Source organism: Hirundo rustica (assembly GCF_015227805.2).
Source record: "Hirundo rustica isolate bHirRus1 chromosome 29 unlocalized genomic scaffold, bHirRus1.pri.v3 SUPER_29_unloc_1, whole genome shotgun sequence".
In the NCBI taxonomy this organism is placed as follows: Eukaryota; Metazoa; Chordata; class Aves; order Passeriformes; family Hirundinidae; genus Hirundo; species Hirundo rustica.
The window spans coordinates 40,721-67,156 of record NW_026690187.1 but is presented as its reverse complement, the minus strand read 5'-3'; the positions used below and the strand labels follow the sequence as shown (position 1 = coordinate 67,156).

General features: G+C 64.6%; 5 protein-coding genes across 5 annotated transcripts; 1 reads left to right on the top strand and 4 right to left on the bottom strand.

Annotated features, from left to right (window-relative positions):
- Positions 1–672: 672 nt before the first annotated feature.
- CRABP2 (cellular retinoic acid binding protein 2) lies at positions 673–4,424 on the bottom strand. The gene is made up of 4 exons (XM_040053569.2): positions 4,280–4,424; positions 2,330–2,508; positions 838–954; positions 673–723 (listed from the first exon to the last, which is right to left on the bottom strand). The coding sequence occupies exons 1-4, from the start codon at positions 4,347–4,349 to the stop codon at positions 673–675; spliced, it is 417 nt and encodes a 138-aa protein (XP_039909503.1). The 5' UTR covers positions 4,350–4,424.
- A 3,601-nt stretch (positions 4,425–8,025) lies between these two features.
- ISG20L2 (interferon stimulated exonuclease gene 20 like 2) lies at positions 8,026–11,241 on the bottom strand. Its single transcript, XM_040091505.2, has 3 exons — positions 10,385–11,241; positions 9,758–9,958; positions 8,026–8,981 (listed from the first exon to the last, which is right to left on the bottom strand). Exons 1-3 carry the CDS (start codon positions 11,153–11,155, stop codon positions 8,868–8,870), a joined length of 1,086 nt encoding a protein of 361 aa, XP_039947439.1. The 5' UTR covers positions 11,156–11,241; the 3' UTR covers positions 8,026–8,867.
- Positions 11,242–11,378: 137 nt separating this feature from the next.
- On the top strand, positions 11,379–14,012 carry METTL25B (methyltransferase like 25B). The gene is made up of 7 exons (XM_040053568.1): positions 11,379–11,511; positions 11,763–11,899; positions 11,973–12,260; positions 12,335–12,397; positions 12,472–13,172; positions 13,508–13,695; positions 13,800–14,012. The coding sequence occupies exons 1-7, from the start codon at positions 11,490–11,492 to the stop codon at positions 14,009–14,011; spliced, it is 1,611 nt and encodes a 536-aa protein (XP_039909502.1). The 5' UTR covers positions 11,379–11,489; the 3' UTR covers position 14,012.
- Positions 14,013–14,088: 76 nt separating this feature from the next.
- MRPL24 (mitochondrial ribosomal protein L24) lies at positions 14,089–15,838 on the bottom strand. Its single transcript, XM_040053567.2, has 6 exons — positions 15,794–15,838; positions 14,945–15,135; positions 14,769–14,864; positions 14,579–14,682; positions 14,365–14,495; positions 14,089–14,285 (listed from the first exon to the last, which is right to left on the bottom strand). Exons 2-6 carry the CDS (start codon positions 15,122–15,124, stop codon positions 14,149–14,151), a joined length of 648 nt encoding a protein of 215 aa, XP_039909501.1. The 5' UTR covers positions 15,125–15,135; positions 15,794–15,838; the 3' UTR covers positions 14,089–14,148.
- Positions 15,839–16,792: 954 nt separating this feature from the next.
- On the bottom strand, positions 16,793–23,301 carry HDGF (heparin binding growth factor). The gene is made up of 6 exons (XM_040053570.2): positions 23,109–23,301; positions 17,960–18,036; positions 17,720–17,858; positions 17,462–17,638; positions 17,200–17,390; positions 16,793–17,092 (listed from the first exon to the last, which is right to left on the bottom strand). Exons 1-6 carry the CDS (start codon positions 23,193–23,195, stop codon positions 17,086–17,088), a joined length of 678 nt encoding a protein of 225 aa, XP_039909504.1. The 5' UTR covers positions 23,196–23,301; the 3' UTR covers positions 16,793–17,085.
- Between the last annotated feature and the right edge of the window lie 3,135 nt (positions 23,302–26,436).

The window sequence follows — 26,436 nt, the reverse complement described above, 5'->3', positions numbered from 1 at the left end:
TCTGGGGTGACACACGGTGTGGGATCTGGGGCTCAGGATCCAGAGTGCACAATCTGGGATGTGGGATCCGGACTATGAGATCCAGGGTGTGGGATCTTTGTGCCAGGAGGAGAGACAGGGATACGACGGGGCGGGTCATAAGACATTTATTGAAAAAGAAGGGAGGTGACAGAGGGAAGTTGGACCCTGGAGGGGCTGGGACCTGGCACTGCCCCAGGCTGGGGGTGGTTTTGGTGTTACCTTCTGGTACAATATTCACAAATAAATACTGGGGAGGGGTCGCGGAGCAGGGCTGGGGGCTGCGGGAACCAACGGCAGCCCGAACACAAAGCAGCTCAAACCAGCCCAAAGGGCAGGGCGGGGCCGCGTTACCCCCCGCCGCACCCCGGCACCTCGCCAGGTCCCCAGCGCTTCGTCCGCAGCAGAGCGGGGCCAGAACAGGAGATTCTGCCGCCCCCGCAGAGACCCCGCCCCGCAGAGGGAGGGAAAGCCGTGTGTGTGTCCCCCGAAAAAACCCGGGGGTTCGCTGCTGTAACCCCGTGGGGAGATGCAGCACCCTCCCCGCGGCCGGGGGATGAGTGCAGGGGACTGAGGGGACACGGGGCGGGGAGGGGAGGGGGGAATGTGGGGCCGGCGGCACTGGTGGGGGGTGTCGGCCGAGCGGGGGGGGGGTCACTCCCGGATGTAGACCCTGGTGCAGACAACATCGTCGGCCGTCATGGTCTGCAAGGAGAAGCAGGGTCACAGGCACCATCCCCATCCCACCCCCGCACCACGGGAGCTTCCCAGCGCACACCGAGGGCAGCGCTGCCCCCGGGCCCCCGAATTCCCCCTCACCAGGATGAGCTCCCCGTCGTTGGTCATCTCCCGGGACCAGCCCGTCTTGGGCCCGTCGCCCTTGAGCAGCCGCTGCTCGCACACCATCTTGTTCTCGCTCTCCCACCTGGCCAGGCTCTGCAGGGGGACAGAGGGCAGCGCTGGCCGGGGCTGTGGGAACTCCCGGGACACCTCCCGCCCACACCAGAGCATCTGTCACCACCCCCGGGAGCCGAACGGGGCCGTTTGTCCCTGCGCCAGACCGGTGTCCGGGCTCATCTGTCACCTGCGGGCTGCAGGGAGGGGATGAGGGGCACAACCAGGGGTTGGGGGGGGCACGGGGAAGGGGTTGAGGTTTTGTGGTGCACAGGGAAGGGTATGGGGGGCACAGGGAGGGATTAGGGGCACAGGGAGTGGTGGGGGGCGCTGGAAGGGATTGGGGGGCCCAAGACAAGGATGGGGGATGGGGAGCTCAGGAAAGGTTTGGGGGCACAAGAGAGGTTGGGGTACAGGAAGAGGGGGCACAGCCTACACACTGCAGGGAGAGAATGTGGCTGTGAGAGCTCCTGCCCTCACAGCAAACATGTTCACGCAAACCCGCGCGTGTGCACAGACACACGCACACATCTCGGTGCGCACACCCCTGTGCATAAGAGCGCTGATGCCCCCGTGTAACGCGTGTGCAGGCTGCAGTGTGCACAGGTGAGTGTGCACAGGCGAGGGAGAGCTCCTGCCCTGGTGCAAAGTGTGCACACACGTGCACGGTCACACACACAATGACACACAATCACACACAGAGTCACACACACACAATCACACACACAATCACACACACAATCACACACACAATCACACACACAATCACACACAGTCACACACACAGGCACACACAGAGTCACACAGAGTCACACACAGGCACACACACAGTCACACACACGGTCACACACAGTCACACACACAATCACACACTCACAATCACACGGTCACACACACACAGTCACACACAGAGTCACACACACAATCACACACACAATCACACACACAGTCACACACACAATCACACACAGAGTCACACACACAATCACACAGTCACACACACAATCACACACTCACAATCACACAGTCACACACACAGTCACACACAGAGTCACACACACACAATCACACACACAGTCACACACACACAATCACACAGTCACACACACAATCACACAGTCACACACACACAGAGTCACACACACACAGTCACACACACACAGAGTCACACACACACAGTCACACACACACAGTCACACACACAATCACACACACAATCACACACATGCACACACAGTCACAGACAGTCACACACACACAGTCACACACAGAGTCACACACACACAGTCACACACACAATCACACACTCACAATCACACGGTCACACACACAGAGTCACACACAGAGTCACACACACAATCACACACACAATCACACACACGTGTGCAAATGCCCCGTGCGTGCCCCACGCGTGCACCTTGCAGGGCCGCCCGTCCACCGTCTGCTCCTCGAACTCCTCGCCCACCCTGAAGCGGATCTCGGTGGTGCGCACGGGGGTCGAGGTGCGGATGTAGAAACTCTCCCCGTCCTGCCGGATCTCCACCGCCGGCTTCGCCGCCGCCGCCACCGCGATCTTCCGCAGCATCATGTTGACGCCTGGAGAAGGGGACGGTGGCACCGAGCTCCCCCCTCCGCACCCGCGGCGTCCCCCGGTGAGCTCGGTGCCCTCGGGGCGATGTGGAGCCCCCGGCCCCCGAGCCCGGGGGAGCGCGGCGGGGCCGCAGCCCCCGCGCTTGGCAGCGACACCGAGCGCTGCAGGTGGCTCCAGGCGACCCATGGGAGGACGGCCGAGCCCCCCCCGGCCACATCTGGGCCACATCTGGCTCTCGTTACCTGGTGGAGGGGGCGGAAGGGGGGTGCCGGGCTTGGCGCCGGATACGCCCGGGGGAAAGGACGGAGGTGATGGGGGCAAAGGCTCACCCAGAGCGGGGTGACAGCAGGGACAAGGGCCCCAGCCCAAGCCCTGTGTTAGGTGACCCGCATGACCCGCCCCCGAGGGGTCCCACGTCTCCCCCGCAGCCCCCTCGCCAACCACGGGGCAGCTGGGGCTTTGTCCCCGCTCCAGAGGCGGCTCATCCATCACGTCCTGGAGCCCCCGGCTGTCACAGGGGGAGCTGCTCTTTGGGGACATTGTTCCCATGTCACCCTCCGGGAGGGTCCCTGAACAAAGGAGGGGCCGCGAGTGCTCGGGGGGGGGGGCTCCAGGAGCCGAAATCCCCCACAGTGGGAAGGGACACGTCCCCGAGGGGATCCCTTCAATGGCCACGCCAAGTCCCCACCAACACCCCCAGGTCCCTCCCTTCCCCCCGAGGCCTGATTCACACCGGGGGATGCCTGAAACCTCGTGTGGGCAGACACAACCCCCCACGTGATGCTGATGGGGGAGAAGAAACAGCCCCCAAAGGGAGCACGGTGCAGTCAGTCCTGGAGGCTGAAGCTGATAAAGCCCCCAGCCCCTCCATCCAAGGGGGCCGGGGGCAGCAGCCTGCAGGAGCCCCCACTTGTGCCGTGGGAAAGGAAGGGGGCTCCGGGGGGGCTGGCAGATTTATTTTCCTGCTGAGGTTTCCCCGAGCCGGTTCCAGCAGCGGGGCCAGGGCGGGGAGAAGGAGCGACGGGGGATCGGGAGTGAAACCCAAGAAAGTGATAATTATCCTGAAATATTCGTTACGTATCCCCTAACCTGGAAAATATTCTGCTCCGGCAGCTCCCCGGCTGGCGAGGAGCGGGTCAGGCGGAGGGGAGCAGCGGGGAAGCCGGATTTGATCCTGCTCAAAGCCCCGGGGACCCCCTGCCCTGTGCCCCCACCCCGAGTTCCAGCCCCTGAGATGGGTCCTGGCCCTCCCCACCCCACTCGCCAGGGACGCAGCTCCCTGGTGGGGGGCAAAGGGGCCCGAGATGAGGCCTGTGAGGATGGGACCCCAACACTGCGGCTCCTGCCTGCGCTGGTTTTGGGGACACCGGCTGTACCCAGGGTCCGTGGGGCAGGTGAGGCTGCGGGTGCTTTTGGGATGTGGGGTGGAGGGGCTGAAGGGGCCCGAGGTGGTGGCAGGGACCACCAGAGTGGGGAAACTGAGGCACGAAAGAGGGGGACCCGCAGGGGCCGTGCGGGATCCCTCGGGAGAGGGACGCGCTGCCCGCCCCCTCGTGCCTCTGATTACTCAGTGGGGCACCGACCACGAGGGCTTTGTTAAAAGGGGGAGCAGAGGGATCCCCCCGGCACACGGCGGCTCCGGGCACCGTGACTGCCGAGCTGGAAGAGGACTTGGGGGGGAGATGGGGGGAAACCCTCCTGCTCCGTCTCCCCTGCGCCGCCCCCAGCCCGAGGGAGCCCCGGAGGGACGCGGAGGGAGAGTTGGGCTCCACTCACCCAACGCCTTCAGCAGCTCCTCGAAGTTTTCCGAGCTCTTCATCTTCCAGTTCCCGGAGAAGTTGGGCATCGCGGCTGCCGGCGTGGGGGACGCACGGAGGGCACCGAGGAGGGGGAAGAAGCGGTTCGAGGGATCCGCTGCACCCTCCGCACCGGCACCGGCCCCGCCGCTGGCTCCCTCCGTCCGTCCGTCCCGTCCCGCCCGCGCCGCCGTTTTATCGCCGGGCTGGTCCCACCCCCCGGCCCCGGCCCCGGCCCGGAGGCTCCGCGCTCACCTGCGGAGTGCGAGCCCAGAGGGAGCCCCCCGCCCCGAATTGCCGCGGGGGTGCAAGCTGGAGGCACCACCTGGTCTGTCTGTCCCCCCCCAAACTCCTCCCATGCCCCCCGAGAGCTGCACCCTCCCAAGCTCCCTGCACCCCCCGGGCTGGCTGCACCTCCCTGAGCCGCCCGTGCCCCCCGAATCCCCAGCATCCCCCCCCCAAAACTACCCGTGCTCCACATGTGCTGCACCCCCAGGAGCTGCTGCACCCCCCCCAAAATCTGCCTGCACCCCTCCAAGCTGCCTGCACCCCCCTGATCTCACTGCGCGCACCCCCAAATCTCCCTGCACCCCCCCCGAGCAGCAGGGCCGGCGCGTGTGCACGGGACACGCGCCAGTTGTGCACAGGTGTGACGCTGGCACGGGCGTGTGCAGGTGCTTGTGCTCACTCGCACACTCGAGTACGTGCGCGACTTTCCCAGCCGCACGATCGCACGCAAACTCACACGCAAACTCAGCCTGGCGGCCGTGTCTGTGCACACTCGTGTGCCCGCGGGGCAGGGGGGGGCTGCGGCCAAGCTTGGGGTGAGCTGCCAGGTGAAATGCCGGTAACGAGCGCCGAGGGATTTCCCGAGCTTTCGGAGCCCTGGGAACCGCCGCGGGAAGGGCAGGTCGCGCCGCGGGGCCGGTTCTGGGCAAGAAAAGCAAGAAATGGCGTTTCTGGTTCAGCAGGAGCTGTGGAATGGAAGGAGAGGGATTTCTACTCCAATTTAGGGTGAAAAGGCCCCACCAGAGCCTCCACCGCCCCCCTCCCTCTGGCCACATCCCCCCTGTGCCCCCAGAACCTCCGGCTCGGGCCGGCGAGCCAAGTCCCGGCTTGCCACATCCCTAATCCCCCGAAGAACAGGATTTCTCACCAAGCACTGACATAACCTCACCTACAGCAGCGCCGAGGCCGTGCCAGAGGGGACAGCGACAGGGACAGGGGCTCGGGAAGGGGGTGCTGGTGGAGGGTCACCCCAACTCCTTCATCCCAGGGATGCAGGAACTGTGTTCCCCCCATCCCGGAGTCACAGGAGGGGCGGTGCTGTGGGTTTGCTCCAAATCTGGGCAAAATGGGGAAAAAAAGAAAGAAAAAAAAAAAAAAAAAAAAAAGAAGCATCTCCGTTCCAGGATAAGTGGGTGGAAGGGTCTGGGGTGGGATCTGTCTGCAAAGCCCCCGGGGCACCCCCGTCCCCCTCGTCCCGTGCTGGGTACCATGGCCCAGTGGGCTAATGATTGCCAGCGCCGGCAGCCCCACATCTGGAAGGGATTCTGCCGGGAAGGGCGAATAAAGCCTTCGCACTCCACCCTCCTCTCCCTCCCATCCCGGTGAAGCTCTGGGGTGGGCAAGCAAAGAACTGGCCCCAAACAACCCCCCCGGAGCGCCGGTCACCCCTGGGAAGGGCGCAGATTCTCTGGGAGGCGGGTGGGGAGCCGTGTCCCAGTGCCAGGGCAGCAGCAGCTGGCTCAGCCTCTGGAAACATCCGGCACCATCCACCGCCCGCACCCCCCCTTCCCGGCAAAAATCCTCACAAACCGCAGAAATCCTGAGCGCAGACCGTGGCGGGGGCTCCCCCAGCCCAGGCAGGGCTCCATCGCTCCCGGTACCCCCGTGATCCCCCCACACCCCCCCAAAAAAATGTTGTCGGTGCCCCGGAGTCCCTCCTGGGAGGATGTGGCTGCTCGGTGCCCGGGATCCTCCCCGGGAGGCGGTGTCGGGTACCCTCACCCCATCCAGAAGGCAAAGTTATTGGGGGTGATCCCAATTTCCCCAGCCTCTCAGCGGGTTGGGAGAGAGGATGGGGGGGCTCCGCTGTGGGGTGAAGCCTGAGCAAGGGCAGGTCACTCGTCGTCTCCACCCCGTGTCCCCAAAATCCTTCCCAGCTGGCGGGACGCAGCCCCCATCCCCCGCCTCTGGCCACGGCCACGGCCGCTGCGGAAATGAAACACAGCTGGACGGCGCGACCGAGTCCGGCCCCGGCCCCGCGGCCGATGGGACCCCCGGCTGTGGGGCGGGAGGGTCCCACGTGCCCCAAGACCTCCGCTGTGCGGCCACAGCAGGACCCTGCCCTGGAGCAGGACCCCGATCCAGACACAGCCCCTGCCCAGGACCCTCACTCAGCTCCGGCTGGCTCCTGATCAGCCCACCCCTGCCCCTGCCCCGGGACCTTTCCCCAGCCCCGGGACCTTTCCCCTGCCCCAGGACTCTTCCCCTGCCCCGGGACCTTTCCCCAGCCCCGGGACCCTTCCCCATTCCCGGGACCTTTCCCCACCCCCGGGACCTTTCCCCAGCCCCGGGACTCTTCCCCAGTCCCGGGACCTTTCCCCAGTCCCGGGACTCTTCCCCAGTCCCGGGACCTTTCCCCAATCCCGGGACCTTTCCCCAGCCCCGGGACCTTTCCCCAATCCCGGGACCTTTCCCCAGCCCCGGGACTCTTCCCCAATCCCGGGACCTTTCCCCAGCCCCGGGACCCTTCCCCAATCCCGGGACCTTTCCCCAGCCCCGGGACCCTTCCCCAATCCTGGGACCTTTCCCCAGCCCCGGGACTCTTCCCCACTACCAGGACTTTGCCCCAGCCCCGGGACCCTTCCCCAATCCCGGGACCTTTCCCCAATCCCGGGACCTTTCCCCAGCCCCGGGACTCTTCCCCACTACCAGGACTTTGCCCCAGCCCCGGGACGCTCAACCCCTGTTCCAGCCCTCGCCCTGTCCCCAGCCCCATCCGGAGGGACCCCAGAGATCCAAGCGAAGCCCCCGGGACCCTGACCCGCATCCCGCACCCGCCGAGGGCTGGGGCCCGGCCGGCTGCTTCTCATTTCCAGGGCCATAAACCCTTTTAACGACCGGCCATTTATAACCGCTGTAAAGCCCCTCTAATCACCGCCTAACCCAGCCCAGACACAAAGGCTCCCGCCCGCTCCTCCGCCCTCCCACCTTCCTCTGGATTTTGGGGCTCTGACAGCTCTCCCACCCCCACCCGGGCCGTAGGGACGCGTGTGCGAGGCAGGAGCGGGAGGGATGAACGCCCCCGGAACCCCGCAAGCTCCCGCCCCGTGAGATGCTCGGGCGTCCGCTCTCCAGCACCGCGGGGGGAATCCAGATGTGCGCGTTTCACCCCAAATAAAAAGGGAAGGGCCCCTCCCACCGCGGGGCTGTACACCCCAAAACCCTCCCTCGGGCTCTAGAGCCCCGAGCCAAGCGCAGCCACGTAAACACGAGGAAAGGCTGGAAAAAGTGACGCACGTCGGGGGCTCGGGGCAGCGTCCAGCCCGGCGGGGGCGGGGGGATCCCCCAAAGGCGGCGGCGAGCTCGGCACCGGCAGCGCTCCCTCGGTTACAGCAACGCAGGGAGCCGCCGGGGGTTCTATCAGAAAAGGGGGCGCGGGGGGCTGCCCAGAGCCGGGGAAGGGGCCAGCTCGTCCCCGGCATGAAGAGGAGGCGGAGGAAGATGCGGGACGCAGATGTCGGAGGGTGCCGGCTGACGGCAGCGCCCCCGGGGCTCCTCCCCACTCCCACCAAAGGGAAGGGCTCTTTAATAATTTCTTTTTAATTAGGATTTCGAGCATAAACCTTTCCGTTCAAAGCAGTTCCCGTCGGGCTCGGGCGCCTTCAGGGTACGACCACCCTCCGGCGCCGGGGGTGTCCCCGGGCCAGCGCGGGGGGGACTCGACGGGGGTGTCGGGGTCGTCCCCGGGGCACCACGGGGTCTGGGGCAGGCGGATGGCGCGACGCTGCTCCCCATTCCCGGGTTTGTCCCGCCCCTTGCACAGCGAGGAAGGTGGAACTTCACCACGGGACAAGCTCCCAGAGAGGAATGGGGACTTTCCAGAGGGATCTGAGCCCCACCCGCTCCTACACCGCGTCCCGGGGCACTTCGGCAGCTCCCGGCGCTGACAGAGGTAGTTTTGGGAAGAGGAAGGAGCCCGCTCCATTCCCAAAGCCCCAGCGATGGGGGCTGTGCTCAGGACGCCCCAAGGTCACTCCCAGATCAGGACCAGCAGCAGCCCCGAAATGTTCAGGGGGTGCAGGACCCCTCTTGGGGAAGGCACCGTCCCAGGCCCTCCCCACACGCTGGGGAGAACAGGGCAGAACAGCAGTGGCACAACAAGGCACGTCAGGCTGGGGGACGAGGGACGTCACACCTGGCTCCTCATCATCCACGGACGGGAGCAGCCCCTCAGCACTCACAGGACCCCCGAGAGGCAGCACCAGGCCTGGGGGCATCACTGTGGGTCCCCCAGAGGCAGGACTGAGCTGAGGGTGTCACTCTGAGCCCCCCCAGGGGTGTCACTTCTGCTCCGGGTTCTGCAGCAGGTGCTGCTCCCACTCCTCCTCCACCACCTTGTAGAGTTCCATGGTGGCTCGGGCGTCCTCCACCGAGGAGTGGCCATGCTTCCCGACCTGTGGGCACAGACACAAGTCACCACAGCTCCCATTTTGGGGGGGGAAGCCAGAATTAGGGGGGGAGTGGGATGTACAGAGATTAGGGAGTGCAGGCAGCTGCGGGGCAACGCACGCAACAAGGGTGGGGGGATGCACGGAGATGAGGGTGTGCAGGAAGATTTGGGGGTGCAGGTGGATCAGGTGGGGGAAGGCGTGATGATCAGGGCATACAGGCAGCTGCAGGGGGCTGCAGGCAGATCAGGGGATGCAAGCAGCCCTGGTGGGGTGCAGGCAGCTTGGGTGGGCAGATGCAGAGTGATGAGGGGGTGCAGGTAACTGTGGGTGGGGTGCAGGCAGAACTGGGGATGCAGACAGATTTGGGAGGGTACAGGCAGAATGGGGGGATGCAGGAAAGTAAGGGGGTGCAGGCAGATTTGGGGGTACAGGAAGCTCTGCGGCGGATGCAGGGAGCTTAGGGGAGTACAGGCAGATTTAGAGATACAGAAGAAACTGGGGAGCTGCCAGCAGTGCTGTGGGACGTGCGTAGATATTAAGGGGAAAAGAGCAGGAAAAAGTCCCCAGGGCTGCAAGGGTTGAGCTGAGGGTCCCCTCCTCCCACAGGCTGCTTTCCAGGGAAAGGGAAACTGAGGTACAGGGCTCCAGGACTGGCAGCAATGGCTGAACTCAGGGTAGGGTGTCTTGGATCTTCCCCCAGGGATGGCCCTTCCCTCCCCACTGTCTTCCTGGCCTGGTACAGGGGGTCCCCAGCTCCTGGGGGTCTCCAGCCGTGGTACCTGGATGTCCTGGTTCAGCAATGCTTTGGTGAGGCGCTTCAGGGAGATGGTCACATTCTCTGGGAAGCCACCACGGCGGTTCAGCAGGGGGATCAGGGACGTGTCCCGGGTGAGAGCCTTGGGGTGGGAGTACTGGAGCGCCTTGAAGTCGTTGTGGATGGCGTGGCCAACCACCACCTTCCCGGCAAGGATCCGCAGCACCTGCAGGAGAGGAGGGGGTTGAGACCCCCAGCAGCACCTTCCACCCTCCATGGAAAGTTTCTGCCCCCCAGGAACGGGGTCAGCCCCACGGTGCAGCATGGGGACAACGGGGACATGGCAGCCCTGAACCCCCACACAGCTCCTGAGCTCCACCCTGTGCCCCCCACCCGTGGCCCTGCAGCCTACTCCCTGCCCCAGACCACGATCCCCGCCCTTAGCCCAGCGTCCCCCAGCCCATGAGAGACAGAGCCGGGCCTTGCAGCCCCTCATCCCCAGCCCATAAACCCACCCTGACCCCATCTCAACCCTCCACCCCTCACCCCTAGCCCCCATCCCCCTGCCCGGCCCCATCCCCTGAGCTGCAGAGCCCAGCCCCACATCCCCCACGGCCCCCGCAGCTCTCCGGCCCCGGAGGCCGCCCCGCACCTGCTGCTGCGCCCTGCGGAAGGGCACGGCTTTGTCCATGTGCTGCCGGCGGATCCCGCTCCAGCGGGTCCGGTAATCCACGATGGGCGCCTCGGGCCGCACGTACTGATCGTACACGATGTCACCCTCGTAGGTGACGATGCTGCACCGGGCCAGGGAGCTCGTCCGCCCGCCGGGCCCCGTGCCCACCATCTCACAGTCCATGGCCACGAACTTGGTGGGCGCCGGGGGGGCACCGCCGCTCTCGGGTGCGCCCCGGGCCGCCCCCCGACCCTTCCCCTTGGTTTTAGCGGGAGCACCAGTTCCAGCGGAGCCGTTCTGGGATGCCGGGGGTGCTCCCACAGCGTTGGCGGAGCCCCGAGCCGCCCCCCGACCCTTCCCCTTGGTTTTAGCGGGAGCACCAGTTCTAGCGGAGCCGTTCTGGGATGCCGGGGGTGCTCCCACAGCGTTGGCGGAGCCCCGAGCCGCCCCGGGACCCTTCCCTTTGGTCTTAGCGGCAGCACTGGTCGCGGCGGGGCCGTTCTCTTTGGGGCACGACCTGGGCTGGCCCGAGCGCGGCTTCCCCGGGCCGTCCCCGCTCCTCCCCGATCCCCGTCCCCGGACCCGCCGGGGTCCGCCCGGTGCCGCCGGGAGCTGCTTTTGCCGCAGGACCCCCCGGCGCTCCAGCTCTCGCCGCCGCCGCACGAAGCTCCGGTGCTTTCGGTTCCCCGGCTCCTTCTTCAGGCGGCGCTCGGGGGCGGCGAAGTCCACGTTGAGGATCAAATCGTCCATGACGGGACCAGGCCGGGGCCGTCAGGGTGCGGAGAGGCGGCTCAGCGGCGGGGCCGCTCGGCACCGGGGATCCCCCGACAGCCGGGGCTCCTGGCACAGACCCCCGGAGACCCCCGCGCCCACCCCCGCCCCCTTCACCTCCGCGCCCCGGAACCGGAAGTTGCCGGGAGACACGCGGCCAGCCCGGGACCGGCAGTGACGTCACCCCCGCGCGCCGCGGCGGGAACTCTGAGGCGCCGGGCGCTGAGGGGCGCGCGCGCGGCCGCGACGGCTCCGTGACGTAATCGGTGACGTCAAAGTGACGTCACGGGACAGCGGCGACCCGTCCAGCACGATGACGTCACGGGTGCTCGGGGGTGAGTGATGCCCCTGGATGAGGTCGTGGCTCCGGGGTGGGGGGATGTGGTGGTGTCACAACCCCGTGATGTCATGGCCAGAGGGGTTATGCGTCATCGCGTGACGTCACTGCCCGACGACGTCATATGGCTGCAGAATGGGACGGGCAGAGCCGGGGAGGGGGTGAGACCCGGGGTGATGTGAGAGTGCTGAAGCTCATGTCCCAGAGTCGCTTCAGAGTGCCAGGGCTGATGCCCCGCTGCCGCCGCAGGAGCTGCCATGGCAGCCGCCGCCCGTCCCACCCCACACCTGCAGCAGCACCTGGAGCAGTCCCCGGAGCAGCGTCGAGCCGCTGACATCATCCGCCTCCTGACGCTCTACCGGCCTCTGCTCGACGCCTTCGTCATTGTGAGTGTGCCAAAGCTGTCCCCGGGCTGTGCCCCCCGGGCTGTGCTCCCCACGCTGACCCCGCTCCCCACAGGATTTCTTCACCGATGGTCTGTGGGCACAGCTGCCCCCAGCCTGGCAGCCCGCCCTGGCCAGTGCCACCCCCGTGCAGCTGGCCGGGCTCCTGGGGGGCTGCGGGGGCCCAGGGGCTGCCTGGCCCCTGTCCCTCCTGGCCTTTGCTGCCGCTACCCGGGCCCTTGCCTTCCCTCGGGGGTGCCCAGGAGGGTCCCCGCGCCCCCCGTGCCAGAGCTCCCGCCTGCACCCGCTGCTCCGCCGCCACGTCAAGCCCAAAAAGCAGCACGAGATCCAGCGCCTGGGCAAGGTGGGTGCCCCTCCCAATCCCCCTGAGACCTCCCAGCTCCCCCCAGCCTCCTCACAGCACCCCCGTCCCCACAGCTGCTGCAGCGGCTGAGCCAGGCCACCGGCTGTGAGCGCGTGGTGGATATCGGAGCAGGGCAGGTAAGAGCAGGGGGACACAGAGGGGTCCCAGAGGATCCCACCCCCAGCCCAGCTGAGCTTGTGTCCCCCCACAGGGCCACCTTTCCCGGTTCCTGGCCTTCGGCCTGGGTCTGTCGGTCACTGCAGTGGAGAGTGACGGCCGCCTGGTGGGCCTGGCTGAGCGCTTTGACCAGGAGCTGCTGGGGGAGCTGGGGAAAACCAGGGGGCTGGGACACAAGAGGCCCCCCCTGCGCCCCCTCACCCCCCGCGCCCCACAGCACGTGGCCGGGCGCCTGGACCCTGCAGCTCCCTGGGAGGAGTTCCTGCTGCCCCCCAATCCCCCAGGACCTGGCCCCGCTGCCCAGAACCCGCTGGGAGGCCCAGGAGGCTCTGAGGACGGGGGGCAGGTGCTGGTGACGGGGCTCCACGCCTGCGGGGACCTCAGCCCGGCCCTGCTGTGCCACTTTGCCCGCAGCCCTGCCGTGGCCGCCGTGGCCTTGGTGGGCTGCTGCTACATGAAGCTGTCGACCGCCCCACAGCCCCCCGGCTGCCCCCTGGGCTACCCCCTGAGCACCTCGGTGGCCGCGTTGCCAGGCCACCAGCTGTCCTACCGGGCACGGGAGGCGGCGTGCCACGCGCTGGAGGAGTACGAGGGGCGGCTGCGCGGGGGCAGCCCCCACCTGCGCGCCCACTGCTACCGCGCCGTGCTCGAGAGCCTCATCCGCGCCGCTGACCCTGCCAAGAGGCACCTGGGCCTGCAGCCAGGCAGGAAGGCGCATGCCCTCAGCTTCCCCCAGTGAGTTGGGGCAGGGGGACCCCCTTCTGCATCCCCTGGTGGTCCCCAGTGAGTCTGGGGAGGTGGGACCCCTTCCTGGGACATCCGCTGGCCGTGCCTGAGTTTGGGCATGGAGGATCCGTTTCTGGGATGTCTCTCAGTCCCACATAGTTTGGGGAGGGAGGACTCTTCTGGAACTTTTCTTGTGAGTTTGGGGAGTGGGGACACCCTTCTACATCCCCTCCTGGCCTCGCAGTGAGATTGGGGAGGGAGAGGGACTCCCTTCTGGGACCCTCCTCATGAGTTTGGGGATGGGGGAGTCCTGACTGTGACTCCCCTGCCCCCTCTCATGACAGATACGCCCACCTGGGGCTGCCCCTTGCGGGACTGGACCCAGCGGGGGTCCCACTGGACTCGGGAGCTGTGGGGGCCATGCTGGAGCAGCAGCACAAGGTGGTGGCATTCTGCACCCTGGGGCAGCTTCTGGCACCTGCCGTGGAGACCCTCATCCTGCTCGACCGTCTGCTCTACCTGCGGGAGCAAGGTGGGCATGGGCAGGGCTGCCAGGGCAATCCTCCCCCTCCTCTGTTTCCTCTCTCCCTGGACTCCTCTCTCTGCTCTCCTGACTCTCCTTTGCCTTTTGCCCAGGTTTCCACTGTGCCCTTGTGCCCCTCTTCAACCCCCGGTTCTCGCCACGGAACCTGGTGCTGGTGGCCGCACGGACCCCACTGGCCACAGTGCTGGCCGGGCTGGACAAGGACATTGAGGAGTGGGACAGCAGCAAGGATGAGGGTCTGGGGGAAGCAGAGTCCCCCAGGGGCGAGCAGAGCCCCCACAGCCCTGAGCACAGACCAAAATAAAGCCAGGATTTGTATGGTCCGGGGCTGGGTGTGAGTGAGTCAGTGCTGCACCAAAAGCACTGCATGCTACAAACACAGAAAATCAAGGGGGATGTTTATTGCAGAGCCTGGCTCGGGGGGGCTTCCGGCTCCCCCAGTTAATACCAGTAGGATTTCTTGGCCCGGCGCGTCTCCACGATCCCCATGGCATCCATGATCTCCTCCTCGAAGGTCTTCAGGGATGGCCGGTACGTCTTGGCCAGCGCGTCCTCCTCCGACGTGTCCTTGGGGCCATCTGTGCCAGGGAGGGGACAGCGCTGACCCCGCCCTGTCCCCTGCCACGTCCCCCCAGCCTCCGCTGCCATCCCACTCACCGATCCACTGCTCGGGGACGATGCCATCCTGGCGTGGCTGCGGGGGCACGGGCAGGATGCGGCCGCTGCGCAGCGACACGCGGACGCGCTCGCCCTCCTCTGTGTACCGCCACTCCACCTCTGTCGGCTTCCTGCGGGCACACGGCGTTGGCAGGGGGCAGGACCGAGGCAGGGGGCAACGCTGGGGTTCTCTCAGCCCCCCCCAGGGCGTTACCGGTCCTCGGGGTCCACCAGGCTGATCTGGCTGAGCAGCAGCGGTGCCTCGCTGGCGATGTAGGTCCCGGAGTACTTGGCCGTGCGGTTGACGTAGCGATAGTGCTGCGAGGGCACGGGGGGTCACTGACAGCCTGTGGCCTCCACAGCCTCCCCACAGCCTCCTCCAGCCCTCCCTGCTCCAGCCTCACCGTGTTCAGTCCTTCCACCACCACCCAGTTGCGGGCTTGCACCACCTGGGTAACCAGCCCCTGCTTCCCCGCGTCCTTCCCGGCCAGCACCTGCACCTGCGCGGGAGAGAGGGGCAGAGGTGGGACCCCCAGCCCAGCTGCCAGCCAGGAGGGAGCCTGAGGAAGGGGAGCCTCACCGTGTCACCCTTAAACACCTTCCAGTCATCCTTGGCGATAGGTTCCACAAAGACCTTGCGGCGCCGCTGTCCCGGGGGGTTGCGGAGCCGGGCGGCCAGGGAGTCGGGGGGCCACATGCCGTGCCGGTACCCCGGGGGCAGCCGCGGCCGTGCCGCACTCAGCAGGGCCGAGAGCCGCATGCTGCTGGGGACTGGGAAGTCGGGGGCTGCTGAGCCCCCTGGGGACACCTCTCATGCTCCCCAGGGTCGTGTCCTGGGCTGGGCGAGATGCAGGGGACCCACCACCAAAGGGGAGTCACCCCCACCCACCCCGGCCCTGAAAGAGCTCCCCATGAAGGGGATCGAAGCGTCTGGCAGAGCAGCACCCCACAAAAGAGACCCAGAAATCCCACGGGGCTCCCCCCCAACCAAAAGTTACCAGGTGTCCTGCAAAGCACCCTCTACTCCCAAAGGGTGACCTGTAGAGCCACCCACTCCCCGAGGAGAACCAAGGAGAGCACCCCGCCAAAGAGGACCCAGGGGTGCCACAGATCCCATTCCCCCAAAGGGCACACGGACACCGGCAGAGACCCCTCCACCCCCGGAGGGCCCCATGGATATTGCAAACTCCCCACTCGCTCACAAAGAGAACCCCTCGAGACCCTCACCCAGGGGGAGGGACCCCAGGCGTCCCCAAAGCACACCCCCTCCACCCCGCCAGAAACAACACCCAGGCGTCCGGCAGAGCCACGGCCACCCCCAAAGGGCCCCAAGCCCCGGCAAACGCCTCCAATACGCCAGAAGGGGGCACCCCGATACCCCGCAGAGCCCCCGGACCCCGCAGAACCGCCGGACCCCGACCCCGCTCACCCGCGGGCCCACGCCGCTCCCGCGCTCCGGGGGGCGTGGCCAAGCGAGGGGGCGTGGCCCGGCGCAGCGCAGGCTCGGCCGCGGCGCTGCCGTGGTGCCCGACGCAGGGCATGCCGGGAGCCGCGGTCCTGGCGCGGGGCACGCCGGGAGCCGTAGTCCCGCCGCCCCCGGTGGCCGTCGCCCCTCCGCAGCTCCCGCGGTGGAGCGGCTGCCGGGAGCTGTAGTCCCGCCGGCGCTGGCGCCCGGCCACGGCTCCATTTTCTGCTGCTGTCCTCCTTGTCCCCGGGCCTGGTCCAGGGGCAGGGGAGTGTCTGCGCCGTCCCTACTGCAGGGAGCTGGGCACGGACAAATTCTCCAGTCTGGCCTCCCCTCGCTGGGCTGTGTGTGTGGAACAGGGTGCCCAGAGAATGGTCACGGCCCCAAGCCTGCCACAGCTCAAGGGCCTTGGGCACAGGATGCGATTTTGGGGTGTCCTGTGCAGGGCCCAGAGCTGGACTCGATGATCCTGACAGGTCCCTTCCTGCTCAGGGTACTCCACTATTCCAGCACAGAAAGTGAGTGCTTGGACAACACTCCACGACGTTGGGAATGGGGGCATTTTGGGGTGTCCTGTGCAAGGCCAGAGCTCGATGATCCCTGTGGGTCCCTTCCAGCTCAGGATATTCCATGATTTCATAATCCTAGAGCTCAAGGAGCATTTAGACAATGCTCTTGGGACGCTGGGATTTTGAGGTGTTGTGTGCAGGGCCAGGAGTAAGACCTGATCCTTCTGTGTCTCTTCCAGCTCATTCTGTAGTTCCTGTTTTAGTTCCCCTCCAAAACCTTCCCCTGGCTCTTTCCCGGCTTCAACCCCCTTTCTTCCCCTGGTCCATGTGCTCGCTCCCCCATCCCAGAGCTGCCAGAGGGGTCTCTGGCAGCCCCACATCTCTGGGCAGCCCAAAGGGCCCCAAAACCACCCATGCAGGAGGGTCCAGGGGCTAACCCAGGGCCCACAAGCGCTTTAAAAAGGCAAGATTCGCTTTTATTTCAAATCAACTGCTCAGCCCCGAGGAATCACTAATACAAAGCGTGCGCCCGTGGCAGGGCAGGCACGGAGCACTCGGGGTCAGTACCGGGCTGCTCTGCATTCCTCTCTTTTTTTTTTTGTAGTTTTTTTCTTTTTTTTTTCCTTTTGAAATTTAATTTTGGGGTGGTTTCTCTCGTCCGGAGCTCCGGACACGACGAGCCGGCGTGGGCGACGCGGGGCAGCACCCAGGACCCGGCAGGGAAGGTTCAGCTCGCCGGGGAAGCCACTACAGGCTGTGGAGGCCAAGAAGAGACTCAGGTTCTTGGTCAGACCCTGTGGTGCCAGGGATGCCCCCAAGGCCTGGAGGCTGTGGGGACAGGGGTCACTGCACCACCCTCACCTCTCCTTGTGATCTCTGACCTCCTCCTTGCTCTCCTGCTTGGCTTCGTTGGTGTCTGGTGCGTCGGCGGTGTCACTGTTCTTCTCCCCATCGCCCGGGTTGGCTTTGGGCTCCTCCTTGGGGGCTTCTTCGTTGTCCACCTTCTTGTCCCCTTCCTGCCCCTCCGCATCCTTGGGGTGTTTCGGGGAGTCCTGGGCCAGAGGAGCTCAGGTCAGCCCAGGCCTCATCACCCCCGTCCCCAACCCCAGCAGCCACCCAGTACCTCCAAAGCATCTTCCGCTTTCCTCTTGATCCCGGCTTTCTCGTTCTTCTCCTTGGACTGCTCGTCGATCACCAGCTTCCCCTCCTCATCGCTGCTGCCCTCCGCGTTGCTCTTCTTCTCCCCATCTCCCTCCGGCTCCCGCTCGGCCGCCTCGGGGCAGCTCTTCTTCTGGGTGGGCTGTGGGAACAGGGGGGTTCAGAGGGCACCCAGGAAGGAGGAAATGCTGGGGGGGATGTGGGATGGAAGCTCGTGACCCACCTGGTAACCGGAGGCTTTGACTGTGGGGTTGTTCTCAATCTCCCACAAACCTTCGCTGAACCCTTTCCGCTTGTTGGGTTTTCCAAACTTCTCCTTGCACTCCTCGTAGGGGAAGAGGTCTTTGGGCCCCAGGAATGCCCTGTGCCAGGGGAAAACAGTGAGGGGTGGGAGCAGGGGGGATCCCACCTTTCCCAAAATCACCGGCACCACCCCGCCTCGTGAGCCCCAGCTCCCACTCACGTTTCATGGGTCCCGAAGAAGAAGACTTGGTATTTATTGGAGGAGGATTTGACTGCAGCTTCTGGCATCTCATCAATCTGTGTGACACAAAGGACAGGGTGAGAGGAGAGGGCAGAGACCCCTTGGGCTCCTCAGACCCCAGGACATCACCTCCCCTCCAGTGTCCTATCGATGGGCACGGTTCAGGAAAGGAAAATGTGACTCCTTGGGAATTCACCCACCGTCCGGAGACGCTGCTGGCAAGAAGCGGTCAGTAGAGCACGTGGTTGTACCCACTGCTGCGGGGGCCAGCGTGGCTCCCCTTCTCCCACCCCCTCCCCCTTTAAGCTCCTGTCTAGACCAGCTCAGACACACTCAGCAAATTCAGGCGCTGCCAGCGGTGCCAGCGGAGCCGGAGGCGCTGCCTCCAGCCTGGGCCAGGAATGGGGTGCCTGGGGAACACCGTCCTGCTGCTGGGACACCCTGGCCAAAATGGGGTCACCAGACAAGGGGACAGCCTGGCAGGGGCTCTGGGGTCAAGCAGCAGCCGGTGTCAAGCCCACAGGCAGGTGCTGCTCCACCGAGCGTGAATAATCCTGAGGCGCCAAGCGGGAACGGAGCGAAAGCAACTCCGGCTGCTTTTTATAGCATCTAAAAATAACCCCCCCTGCAGCCAGCAGCCATAAATTCCCTGAGAAAACCTCAAAGGGAGGTGGAAGGAGCTGAAGGAGGATGCGGGGTGGGGGTCTCGGGGCAGGCGCCAGCACGTCACTGGGATGGAAGGTGCCGGCGCAGATGGTCGGGATGCTGGGTCCCATTCCCAGCGCTCTGCTGACTCACGGCACAACCTTTCCTAAGTCACCACGGCCCCCGCAGCTTGCTGAGCCTCAGTTTCCCCAGCCAGCAGGGCCAGGGTGTTGTGACAGGGTCGATCTGGCCAAGATTTTTTCCCAGCGCTGGGAATGGAGCTATCACTTGTCCCTGCGCTGAGTGAGGGGCAATGCTGGCACAGCCCCAGGGGCAGATGGAGGGGGTGGGACGCTGAGAGGGGCTCTGTACAGGCACCACAACGTGGTGGATGGTCGGTGGGATGTCCCATCCCTGGGTGGGATGTGCCTTTGTGGCGTTCCCACTGCCCAAACGTGGTTTGGGGCATCCAGGCCGTCCCATATCAGAATCCAGGGGGTGTTCCAGGATTGGTGAAGTGCTCCCACCCAGTGCCCTGGGGCTGCTGGCACCGTCATGCCGCAATGTTGCCCGTTCCTCACAGGCACGGGGACATTCCAGAAGCAGGGATGATCCCCAGCAGAGCAAAGGTCAGTCTGGCCCTTGCACCAGTCCCCAGCGGGACCCTGGCCCATGGTGGCAGCTGGGAGCAGCAGCTCCGTCCCTGCATGGCACCGAAGGTGGAGGAGGGGATGATGTGACTCACAGGGGAGGCCACCAGCCCAGCCCAGCCCAGCCCTGCCAGGGATGGTGCTTCCCCGAAGGCCACATTCCTGCAGGTTCCTTCTGGGAAAATGTGGCAAAGGCTCCTACAGCCCCCAGGCAAGAACACGGAACCCAGACCCGCCCCTGCTGCCAGGTTTGGACAGGGACCCCACAGCCCCTTGCAGCGCCAGGACCCTGATGAAGATTCCTCGAGGAAGTTCCCAAATCTCCTTCCCCAAGGAAAGGCAGCACGTGCAGAGGCACGGGCAGCAGGTCCAGGCACGGCTGCCCTGTGGCACCGTGTCCCCGAGCCCACTGTTGCCTGCTCCCAGCCAATGAACTCAGAGGTCCCATGGGACAGGGGAAAGCTGGGATCCCCCTGACAGCGGGATCCCCCTGCACAGCCCATTCCTGCCAGCACCAGCCCTTTATCGGCCCCTCCTGCAGCCCGAGGGGATGCGGTGGCTCTATCTGCATGGGCAGGCGGGGAGCGGGGTGCGGGGACACGGGACAGGCGGGTGACACCCCGTTGGGGACAGAGATAGTGCAGGCGCGTGCAAACCCACCCAAAAACCCTGCGCTGCCCAAACTGCCCCACGATGGGGGGCCCCAGGGCTCGTGGCACCGTCATGCCCCATGTCTGTTTGCTCGTCCCTGTCACTCGCTGGACGGTGGCAGTGGGGGGGGGGAGACAGGGCCACAGCGCCAGGGTAAAGTCCACAGTGCCCATTTCTGTCCCCCCGCCAGCTCCTGCGAATGGCACTGGTGTCACAGCCTGGCCTTGCCCAGGGACCTGCATCTGGAAGCTGGGGGGGGGATCTGAAAATGGGCTGGGACAGGCCCCCTGGGAGGGAAGCTCTGGAGCGTGGCAGGGGAGGAACAGGCACGTACCCCCGCTCTGGACTCTGCCCCCAACCTCTGCTCTTCACCTTTGCAACTGGTCCATGGAGCACGGCTGGATGCAGCCTGCCCTGCACTGGCCATGGGGGCTGGGAGCAGCCCCCTCCCTGCCTCAGTTTCCCCACCGCAGGACAAGGCTGGCAGCAAGGAGCTGGTTGTCAGGAAGGGGAATTAATGGAATTAACTAATGTGGGTCACACACGGTTGATGAAGCAGGTGGGGGGCCTGTGACATCCCTGAGACCCGTGGGTGCGCCCATGCAGTCCCCAGGGTTCTCCTCAGCCCTGGGGCCATCACTGGGCTCCATCCAAGAGCCAGGCTGGCAATGGGCAGCAAATTACTCAGAGTCTGCTCCAGAGGGTACGACCAGCAGGATCCTGACCCCACCGCACACCAAGCCATGGAACAGGAGATGCTCAGGAAGGGGGATGTCAGCGGTGCCAGGATCTCCAGTGATCTTCATCCCCTGCCATGCTCCAGTGCTGTCCCAGAGCTCTGTATGGGAGAGGGGCTGCGGATCTGGCCACAGCCACAGGGAAGCACCAAGGGGCAGGTGACAACGAGGGTCCGGCCCAAGGGACCCTGCAGAGAAGGGGTGAGGGGAAGAGGACGGCAAGCATCATCTTCCAGGTGCCAGCGACTGATCTCCCCGCTCTCATGCCTCAGTTTCCCCTCTGTTGAATGCTGCCCCACTCAGGGAGAGGTTTCCACTGGAGGCGGGGGCTGAGCTGCTGGTGCTGGGGGATGGTGCCAGGTGCCATCCCCAGGGAATGGGTCAGGGGAACAACCCCTCCCCCGCAGCGCTGCCAGCTCCCCCCTCCGTTCCTTCCCCTATCTCTCTGCTCCAGCCACACCTGGTTGGAAACAAATATCCCAGCAAACGCCACGCGTGGCCGGGTAACGTTTCATCACAGCACCTGATTAGTCACAGGCAAGCCCTGCCTGCTTCACCCTGACCGATTAGTCACGGTGGGGAGGGCTGCACTCCAATCAGCCCCCCCGGGCTTGGGGAGCCCAACCTCCTGCTGCTTCCAGAGCCGGGGAAAAACCTGTTCTCTGCCTGCCCCAGCAGCCCCGAAACGCTCCTGCCATGGTGGCAGCGAGACCAGGCGCCGGGAGATGAGCGGGGCGTGAAACCCGAGCGGGCCCGGGCGCACTCAGGCGCTAATTCGGTCCCCGGGAGTTGAGCCCGGCTTTGCGGGACCCGACCCGGCCGGGGCACCCGACACAGCGGCTTTTGGGGCAGCGGGGCCGAACGCCGCTGCGACCAGATGGGTGGAGGAGGATGGGGCAGCGGGGCCAGGAGAGCATCGCTTTCCCCCGGAGAGAAGCTGCGGTGGAAAAGCAGGCGGCGGTGGAAGCAGGCGCCGGGCTCCCAGGGATCCCTCTGGCTCCTCCTCGCAAAGCCGCTTTCAAATGCGCGTTGGGAGGCCAGTGCCAAATCCGAACGGGCTCCCAACCCCCTCCCGGCCTCCCCGCCAGAACCCGACAAACCAAACAAAAGTTATTCAAATCCGGGAGAGGAAGGAGGAGGGGATGGGGGGGATCCTCGGCCTTTAAAGCCCACCGCCCCATTCCTCCCCTTTTCCGCTCAATTTGGGGTTTCCAGGCAGCCCCGGTGCCCTTTGCAGCAAGGCCGGGAGGAGAGAGAGAGTGTGTGTGTGTGTGTGTGGTGGTGGTGGGGGGGGAACACTCCAAGGAAATTTTAAACTGCATCATCAACCGCTTAAAAATAACCAGCGCCGTGTTGTGTAGCCAGAGCTGCCCACGGTCCCCGGCCGGGGATCCGGGCCTGATGGCTTTGGGCTTCATCCCAGGGGTCCCGGGCTCCTGGCAGGGACCCCCCCGGGACGCCCACACCCTCCCGGCACCCCGGAGCTTCTCCGGCAGGAGTGAGCCGGGGGGCAGCGGCGGGGCCTCGACCACCCCGGGCCCTCCCTGTATGCACGGCTCCCCCCCTTGTCCCCGTCCTAAGTCCTCAATAATTCTATCGATTTTCTAAAGCCAAACTCCCGGCGAGAGCTGGCACCTCTCTGGCACCCGTGGCAAGAGGTAAAGCCACGAAGAGCCGGGGGACACGCTCGGGGACCTGCCAGCGAGGTCAGGGCGGGTTGGGGGGGTTTGGCCGAACGCCCCCCCCGGGCTCCCCCAGATCATCACTGAAGCAGAGGGGGCAGCGACCTTGCCCCTCGCCGGGGTCTCGCTATGGAGCGGGAAGGGCGGCGTGGTGCGGCCCCACGTGTAAAAGGGACCCCTGGACACCGGGGGGGGGTCACGCCGGGGAGGGGCTCACCCGGGCCGGCCCAGCCTCGTGCTCCGGCGCTGGATGCGGCTCCGGTCCCCGGCCGGCCCGAGGGGGGTCCCCGCTCCCACGCGGTGGCAGAAGCCACGCGGTCTCCACCCCGTGACACCCCCCCCCCCCTCCCCCGGCAGAGAAATGAATAAACAGCACAAAAGGGGCCCGGAGGAGCCCGGGACGTTGTTTCCAACGCGTTAAATCCCCCCCCAATCCCAACGAAATGTCCCGAAAGCGCCTCCCCCAAGCCTCGGTACCGAGTAACCCCCAAGTCCGCCCGGCCCGGCCTTACATAAGGCGCCGGCAAAGTTGGACCCCGGCCCCGGTGGAAGGGGAGCGGGGTGGGGGGGATTGAAGGCTGACCCCGGTGTGGACACACGGCCCCGCCGTTACACGGGGGCAGCCTGACCCCGGCGCGTCCCCTCCTCCCCATCCCCCGGGGCACCGCGGCCGCCCGCGTTATGCAACGGGGAGCACCGGAGAGAGCACCGGGGGGGCACCGGCGCGTCCCGTGGCTCCCCCACCCCTTCCCCAGCTCCTTACCCGGGCAGGCCAGTGCGGGTAACCCTTCATCTTGGCGAAGACCAGGTCCCCGCATTTGTATTCCTTCTGCCGGTTGGACCGGGACATCTTGGCTGGCGGCTCCTCCCGGGACCGGGGGAGCGGGCGGGGGACGGGGGGGAGGGGAGGAGGGGGTTAGGGATGAAGTTTGGGAGGCAAAACCCGGCGAGGCAGGGATTAGCCAAAAAAAAAAAAAAAAAAAAAAAAAAAAAACCTACAAAAAAAACCCCACCACCACCACCAAAAAAAAACCAACCCCCAAAAAACCCTCCCTAATCCGAGGAAGGAGGCGCGGAGGCAGCGGCTGCTCTGCCCCCCGGCGCGGAGCCCGGGCGGGGGGCGGCGGCGGCCGCGGGGGTCAGCGGCGGCGCGGCGCAGCGGCGGAGGGCCCGAGCCCCATGCGGTTGTTTGTGTTTGAAATTCAATTGCTCCCTCCCTCCGCCGCCGCCAACCCCCCCCACTCTTCCCCTTCCTCCTCTCCTCCTCCTCCTCCTCCTCCTCCCGGTGGATGCGCTCGGAGCTCGCCGGCTCGGCAGCGCTGCCTGGGCGCACACCCACCGCCCGCCCACGGCGCCCTGCGCCGACCCGGCCCCCGAAAACGCCGGCGGCGCCCGAAATGTGCCCGCCTGCCGGTGGCCCCGGAGGGCGTGTGGATGCTTCCAGTCGCGATGGAACGGGGACGCGGCCCGGGGGGTGACACCCGGCCTTGGGGTCCGGTGTGGGAGCGGTGCGAATTCGGTGTTACAGCGTGGAAAAAAAAATCGACGTAAAGCGGCGGAAAACGGGCGTAAAGCCATGCAAGACCGGTGCAAGACCAGTGCAAAAGCGGTGTAAAACAGCAACAAAATGGTGTAGAAACGTGTAAAAGGGTGCAAAGCTGTAATGTGGAACGGAAAAAGCAGGTGCGTAACCGGTGTAAACCAGCACCAAAATGGTGTAAAGCCCTGTAAAACGATGCAAAACTGGCATAAAATCGTGTAAAACAGTGCAAAATTGGCACAAAGCTACGTAAAACAGTGCGAAACTGGTTTTAAACCAATGCAAAACAGTGCAAAAGTTGTGTGAGAGTACAAAACCAGTGTAAACTATGGTAAAACAGTGCAAAATTGCTGTAAAACAACATACATGGAGAAACCATTTAAAACAGTGCAAAATGTGCAAAGCAGTGCAAAACAAGTCTAAAGCCAGTGTAAGATCATGTAAAACCCCGTGTAGCAGCATCCCTAAAATCCCACATCCTGGCTGTAGCTGAATACGTGAGAGAAGAGGGAGGTCAGCCTTTGAAAAAAGAGAAAATCAAGGATCGTGAGCATTTGGTGCCCACCTAGGGTCCCCTCAGCCGAGCTGCCCCATTCACCTCCAGCAGAACAAAGAATTTTTCCCCCTGTCCTGCAGAGCCTGGGCTGGAGCTGCCAGGATTGCTCAGGGCGCATGAGAAATCTCTGGATGCCTGGGGAGGAGGTCTGGGCCGTAGCCAGCCTTGGCGTGGGGTTACAGGGAGGCAAAGTCACCAGGGGAATAAATAAATCGTCGCCTTGGTCCCCGCTTCGGGCCGGACCCGGGTGCTGCTGTCCCTCTTGGGCCCAACCAAACACCTGGGATTAAATTAAACACAGATTAAGTCGTTTCCAAGACCAGAACCTCCACCCTGACCTGGCAGTCGGGGTTCCTGGGCTGGGTTCTTTTCTTTCCACCCCCCTGTGCTTTCCTTGGCTGAATTTCTCCTAACGAGCCGCAAAGTAACACAAATAAATAATCCACAGGGTCACAGCTGACAGCAGGATCCTACTGCCTGGGGGTGAGACCAGTCTCAAGGAATCTCCACCTGCAATGGAAAAATGGACCAAGGCTGAGCAAAACAAGGATTCCTCCCTCTTTCTCCGCAGCAGGAGCCAGACCTTGTTTAAACTGGGTCCCGCCTCTCCCTGCCAGACTCGCTGATTTTCCTCAGCAGAGGATGAGGGCTGCCATTAGAGCTTGGGGTGGTTTTAGTGCCCTGTGCTTCTCAGGGAATCACCCATTTCCCTTTCCTAAATCCTAAACATTTACAAACCTGGAGACTTAGGAAGGAGTGAAAAAAAATCTGCCAGGAAGATCCCAACCAATCCCCAGGATGATCTTTATGGTCACTTCCAGCCCAAACTATGATTCTGAGCGCAAGGGGTGTTTTGCTGGGGAAGTGACAGCAACGCTGGGCCTGATCCACAAAAATCTCCATCTCCATTTTGGTTTCCTTTGGATTTGTTGAGCGGTTTGGTGGAGCTGTAAAAGGAGAGGGCTTTGACACACTTTGGGGTTCAGCCCCTGTGATGGGGGTTCGCTCTTCCAGCGGCTGCACTCGTGTGTGTCGCAACAAAGCCTTGCTGTCTCTGGTGGATGTGGAACCAATATTCTCAGGAAAAGGGGTTCCTGAACAGAGGATGGTGTAGATGGGACTTTCTAGGAGCCATATCAGTCCTGTGGCCACAGGGACACCTTCCTTCTCCTCATCGTCCTCCTCGGCGTCCTTGTGCTGGGATTGCTTGGCTTTGCCCTCACAGGTCACAGCCGTGTAAGGAGTGGGGGAAAACGTAACTCGTGTGTCCCAGCTCCTGGAATCCTCCCGTGCCCGTCCCTCCCGCTCCCCAAGGCCTCAATGCCTATTTTTAATACTGTATTTTTAACACTCCTCAGCCCTCCAGATCAGGCCAGGAGGGGTGGGACAGGGCACGCTGGCTGAATTTCACACCGCTCCAAACGACTGAGGGTTCAGGATACGCTCCTCATTTATCTCCATTTTGCTTTAATTACTTGTGCCGATACTTCACAGCAGCTCTGCAAAACGCTTTCCCTGGGTGTTGGGGACCCAAATTCGAGCTGAGCTCACTGCTTATTAAGGCCAGAACGAGCCAGAAGGAGGTCAAAGGCGTCAAACCGAAAATCAGCAAACTGCGATAACAGGGTTCTGGCCAGGCCTCCTGCATCCCAGCAGCTTCTGCTGAGGCTCAGCACTGATCCTACCCCAAACTGGCTCGCGATGAAAGGATGGAAGGCGGGGAGAGCGCCTGCAGACCCCAGTCTGTGACCCACAGTGACGCTGCACCGGGGACACACCGGGAGCCACAATCCCAGCTCAGGGCTCGGTTTGGCAATGAATCGAGCGGCCTGGCGGGGGTGGGTCGGGCTCTCCTGCCTCCACGTCTCCATCCTAATCCTTATCCCCGTCCCGCTCCGTCCCCAGGGGCCTTCCCGCAATCCCCCCTGTGCCCGGGCCTTGTCCCGGTCCCGCCCGGGGGTCCCGCCGCGTGGCACCATAGACCACATTTCCCAT

What these genes read in the sequence shown, in the direction of transcription:
- ISG20L2 (XM_040091505.2), bottom strand. Translation starts at nt 11,155, where the DNA reads ATGGACGATTTGATCCTCAACGTGGACTTCGCCGCCCCCGAGCGCCGC. An exon ending in TCCGCAGGGCGCAGCAGCAG is followed by an intron (nt 9,959 to 10,384) that starts GTGCGGGGCGGC and finishes CCTCTCCTGCAG; the next exon opens with GTGCTGCGGATCCTTGCCGG. An exon ending in TGCTGAACCAGGACATCCAG is followed by an intron (nt 8,982 to 9,757) that starts GTACCACGGCTG and finishes CTGTGCCCACAG; the next exon opens with GTCGGGAAGCATGGCCACTC.
- CRABP2 (XM_040053569.2), bottom strand. Translation starts at nt 4,349, where the DNA reads ATGCCCAACTTCTCCGGGAACTGGAAGATGAAGAGCTCGGAAAACTTC. An exon ending in GGAGCTGCTGAAGGCGTTGG is followed by an intron (nt 2,509 to 4,279) that starts GTGAGTGGAGCC and finishes CCCCTTCTCCAG; the next exon opens with GCGTCAACATGATGCTGCGG. An exon ending in TGGACGGGCGGCCCTGCAAG is followed by an intron (nt 955 to 2,329) that starts GTGCACGCGTGG and finishes GTCCCCCTGCAG; the next exon opens with AGCCTGGCCAGGTGGGAGAG.
- METTL25B (XM_040053568.1), top strand. Translation starts at nt 11,490, where the DNA reads ATGACGTCACGGGTGCTCGGGG. An exon ending in TGCTCGACGCCTTCGTCATT is followed by an intron (nt 11,900 to 11,972) that starts GTGAGTGTGCCA and finishes CGCTCCCCACAG; the next exon opens with GATTTCTTCACCGATGGTCT. An exon ending in CATGCCCTCAGCTTCCCCCA is followed by an intron (nt 13,173 to 13,507) that starts GTGAGTTGGGGC and finishes CTCTCATGACAG; the next exon opens with ATACGCCCACCTGGGGCTGC.
- MRPL24 (XM_040053567.2), bottom strand. Translation starts at nt 15,124, where the DNA reads ATGCGGCTCTCGGCCCTGCTGAGTGCGGCACGGCCGCGGCTGCCCCCG. An exon ending in TGGTGGAAGGACTGAACACG is followed by an intron (nt 14,683 to 14,768) that starts GTGAGGCTGGAG and finishes GTGCCCTCGCAG; the next exon opens with CACTATCGCTACGTCAACCG. An exon ending in CTGGTGGACCCCGAGGACCG is followed by an intron (nt 14,496 to 14,578) that starts GTAACGCCCTGG and finishes GTGTGCCCGCAG; the next exon opens with GAAGCCGACAGAGGTGGAGT.
- HDGF (XM_040053570.2), bottom strand. Translation starts at nt 23,195, where the DNA reads ATGTCCCGGTCCAACCGGCAGAAGGAATACAAATGCGGGGACCTGGTC. An exon ending in ACCCGCACTGGCCTGCCCGG is followed by an intron (nt 18,037 to 23,108) that starts GTAAGGAGCTGG and finishes TGTGTCACACAG; the next exon opens with ATTGATGAGATGCCAGAAGC. An exon ending in TTCTTCGGGACCCATGAAAC is followed by an intron (nt 17,859 to 17,959) that starts GTGAGTGGGAGC and finishes CCCCTGGCACAG; the next exon opens with GGCATTCCTGGGGCCCAAAG.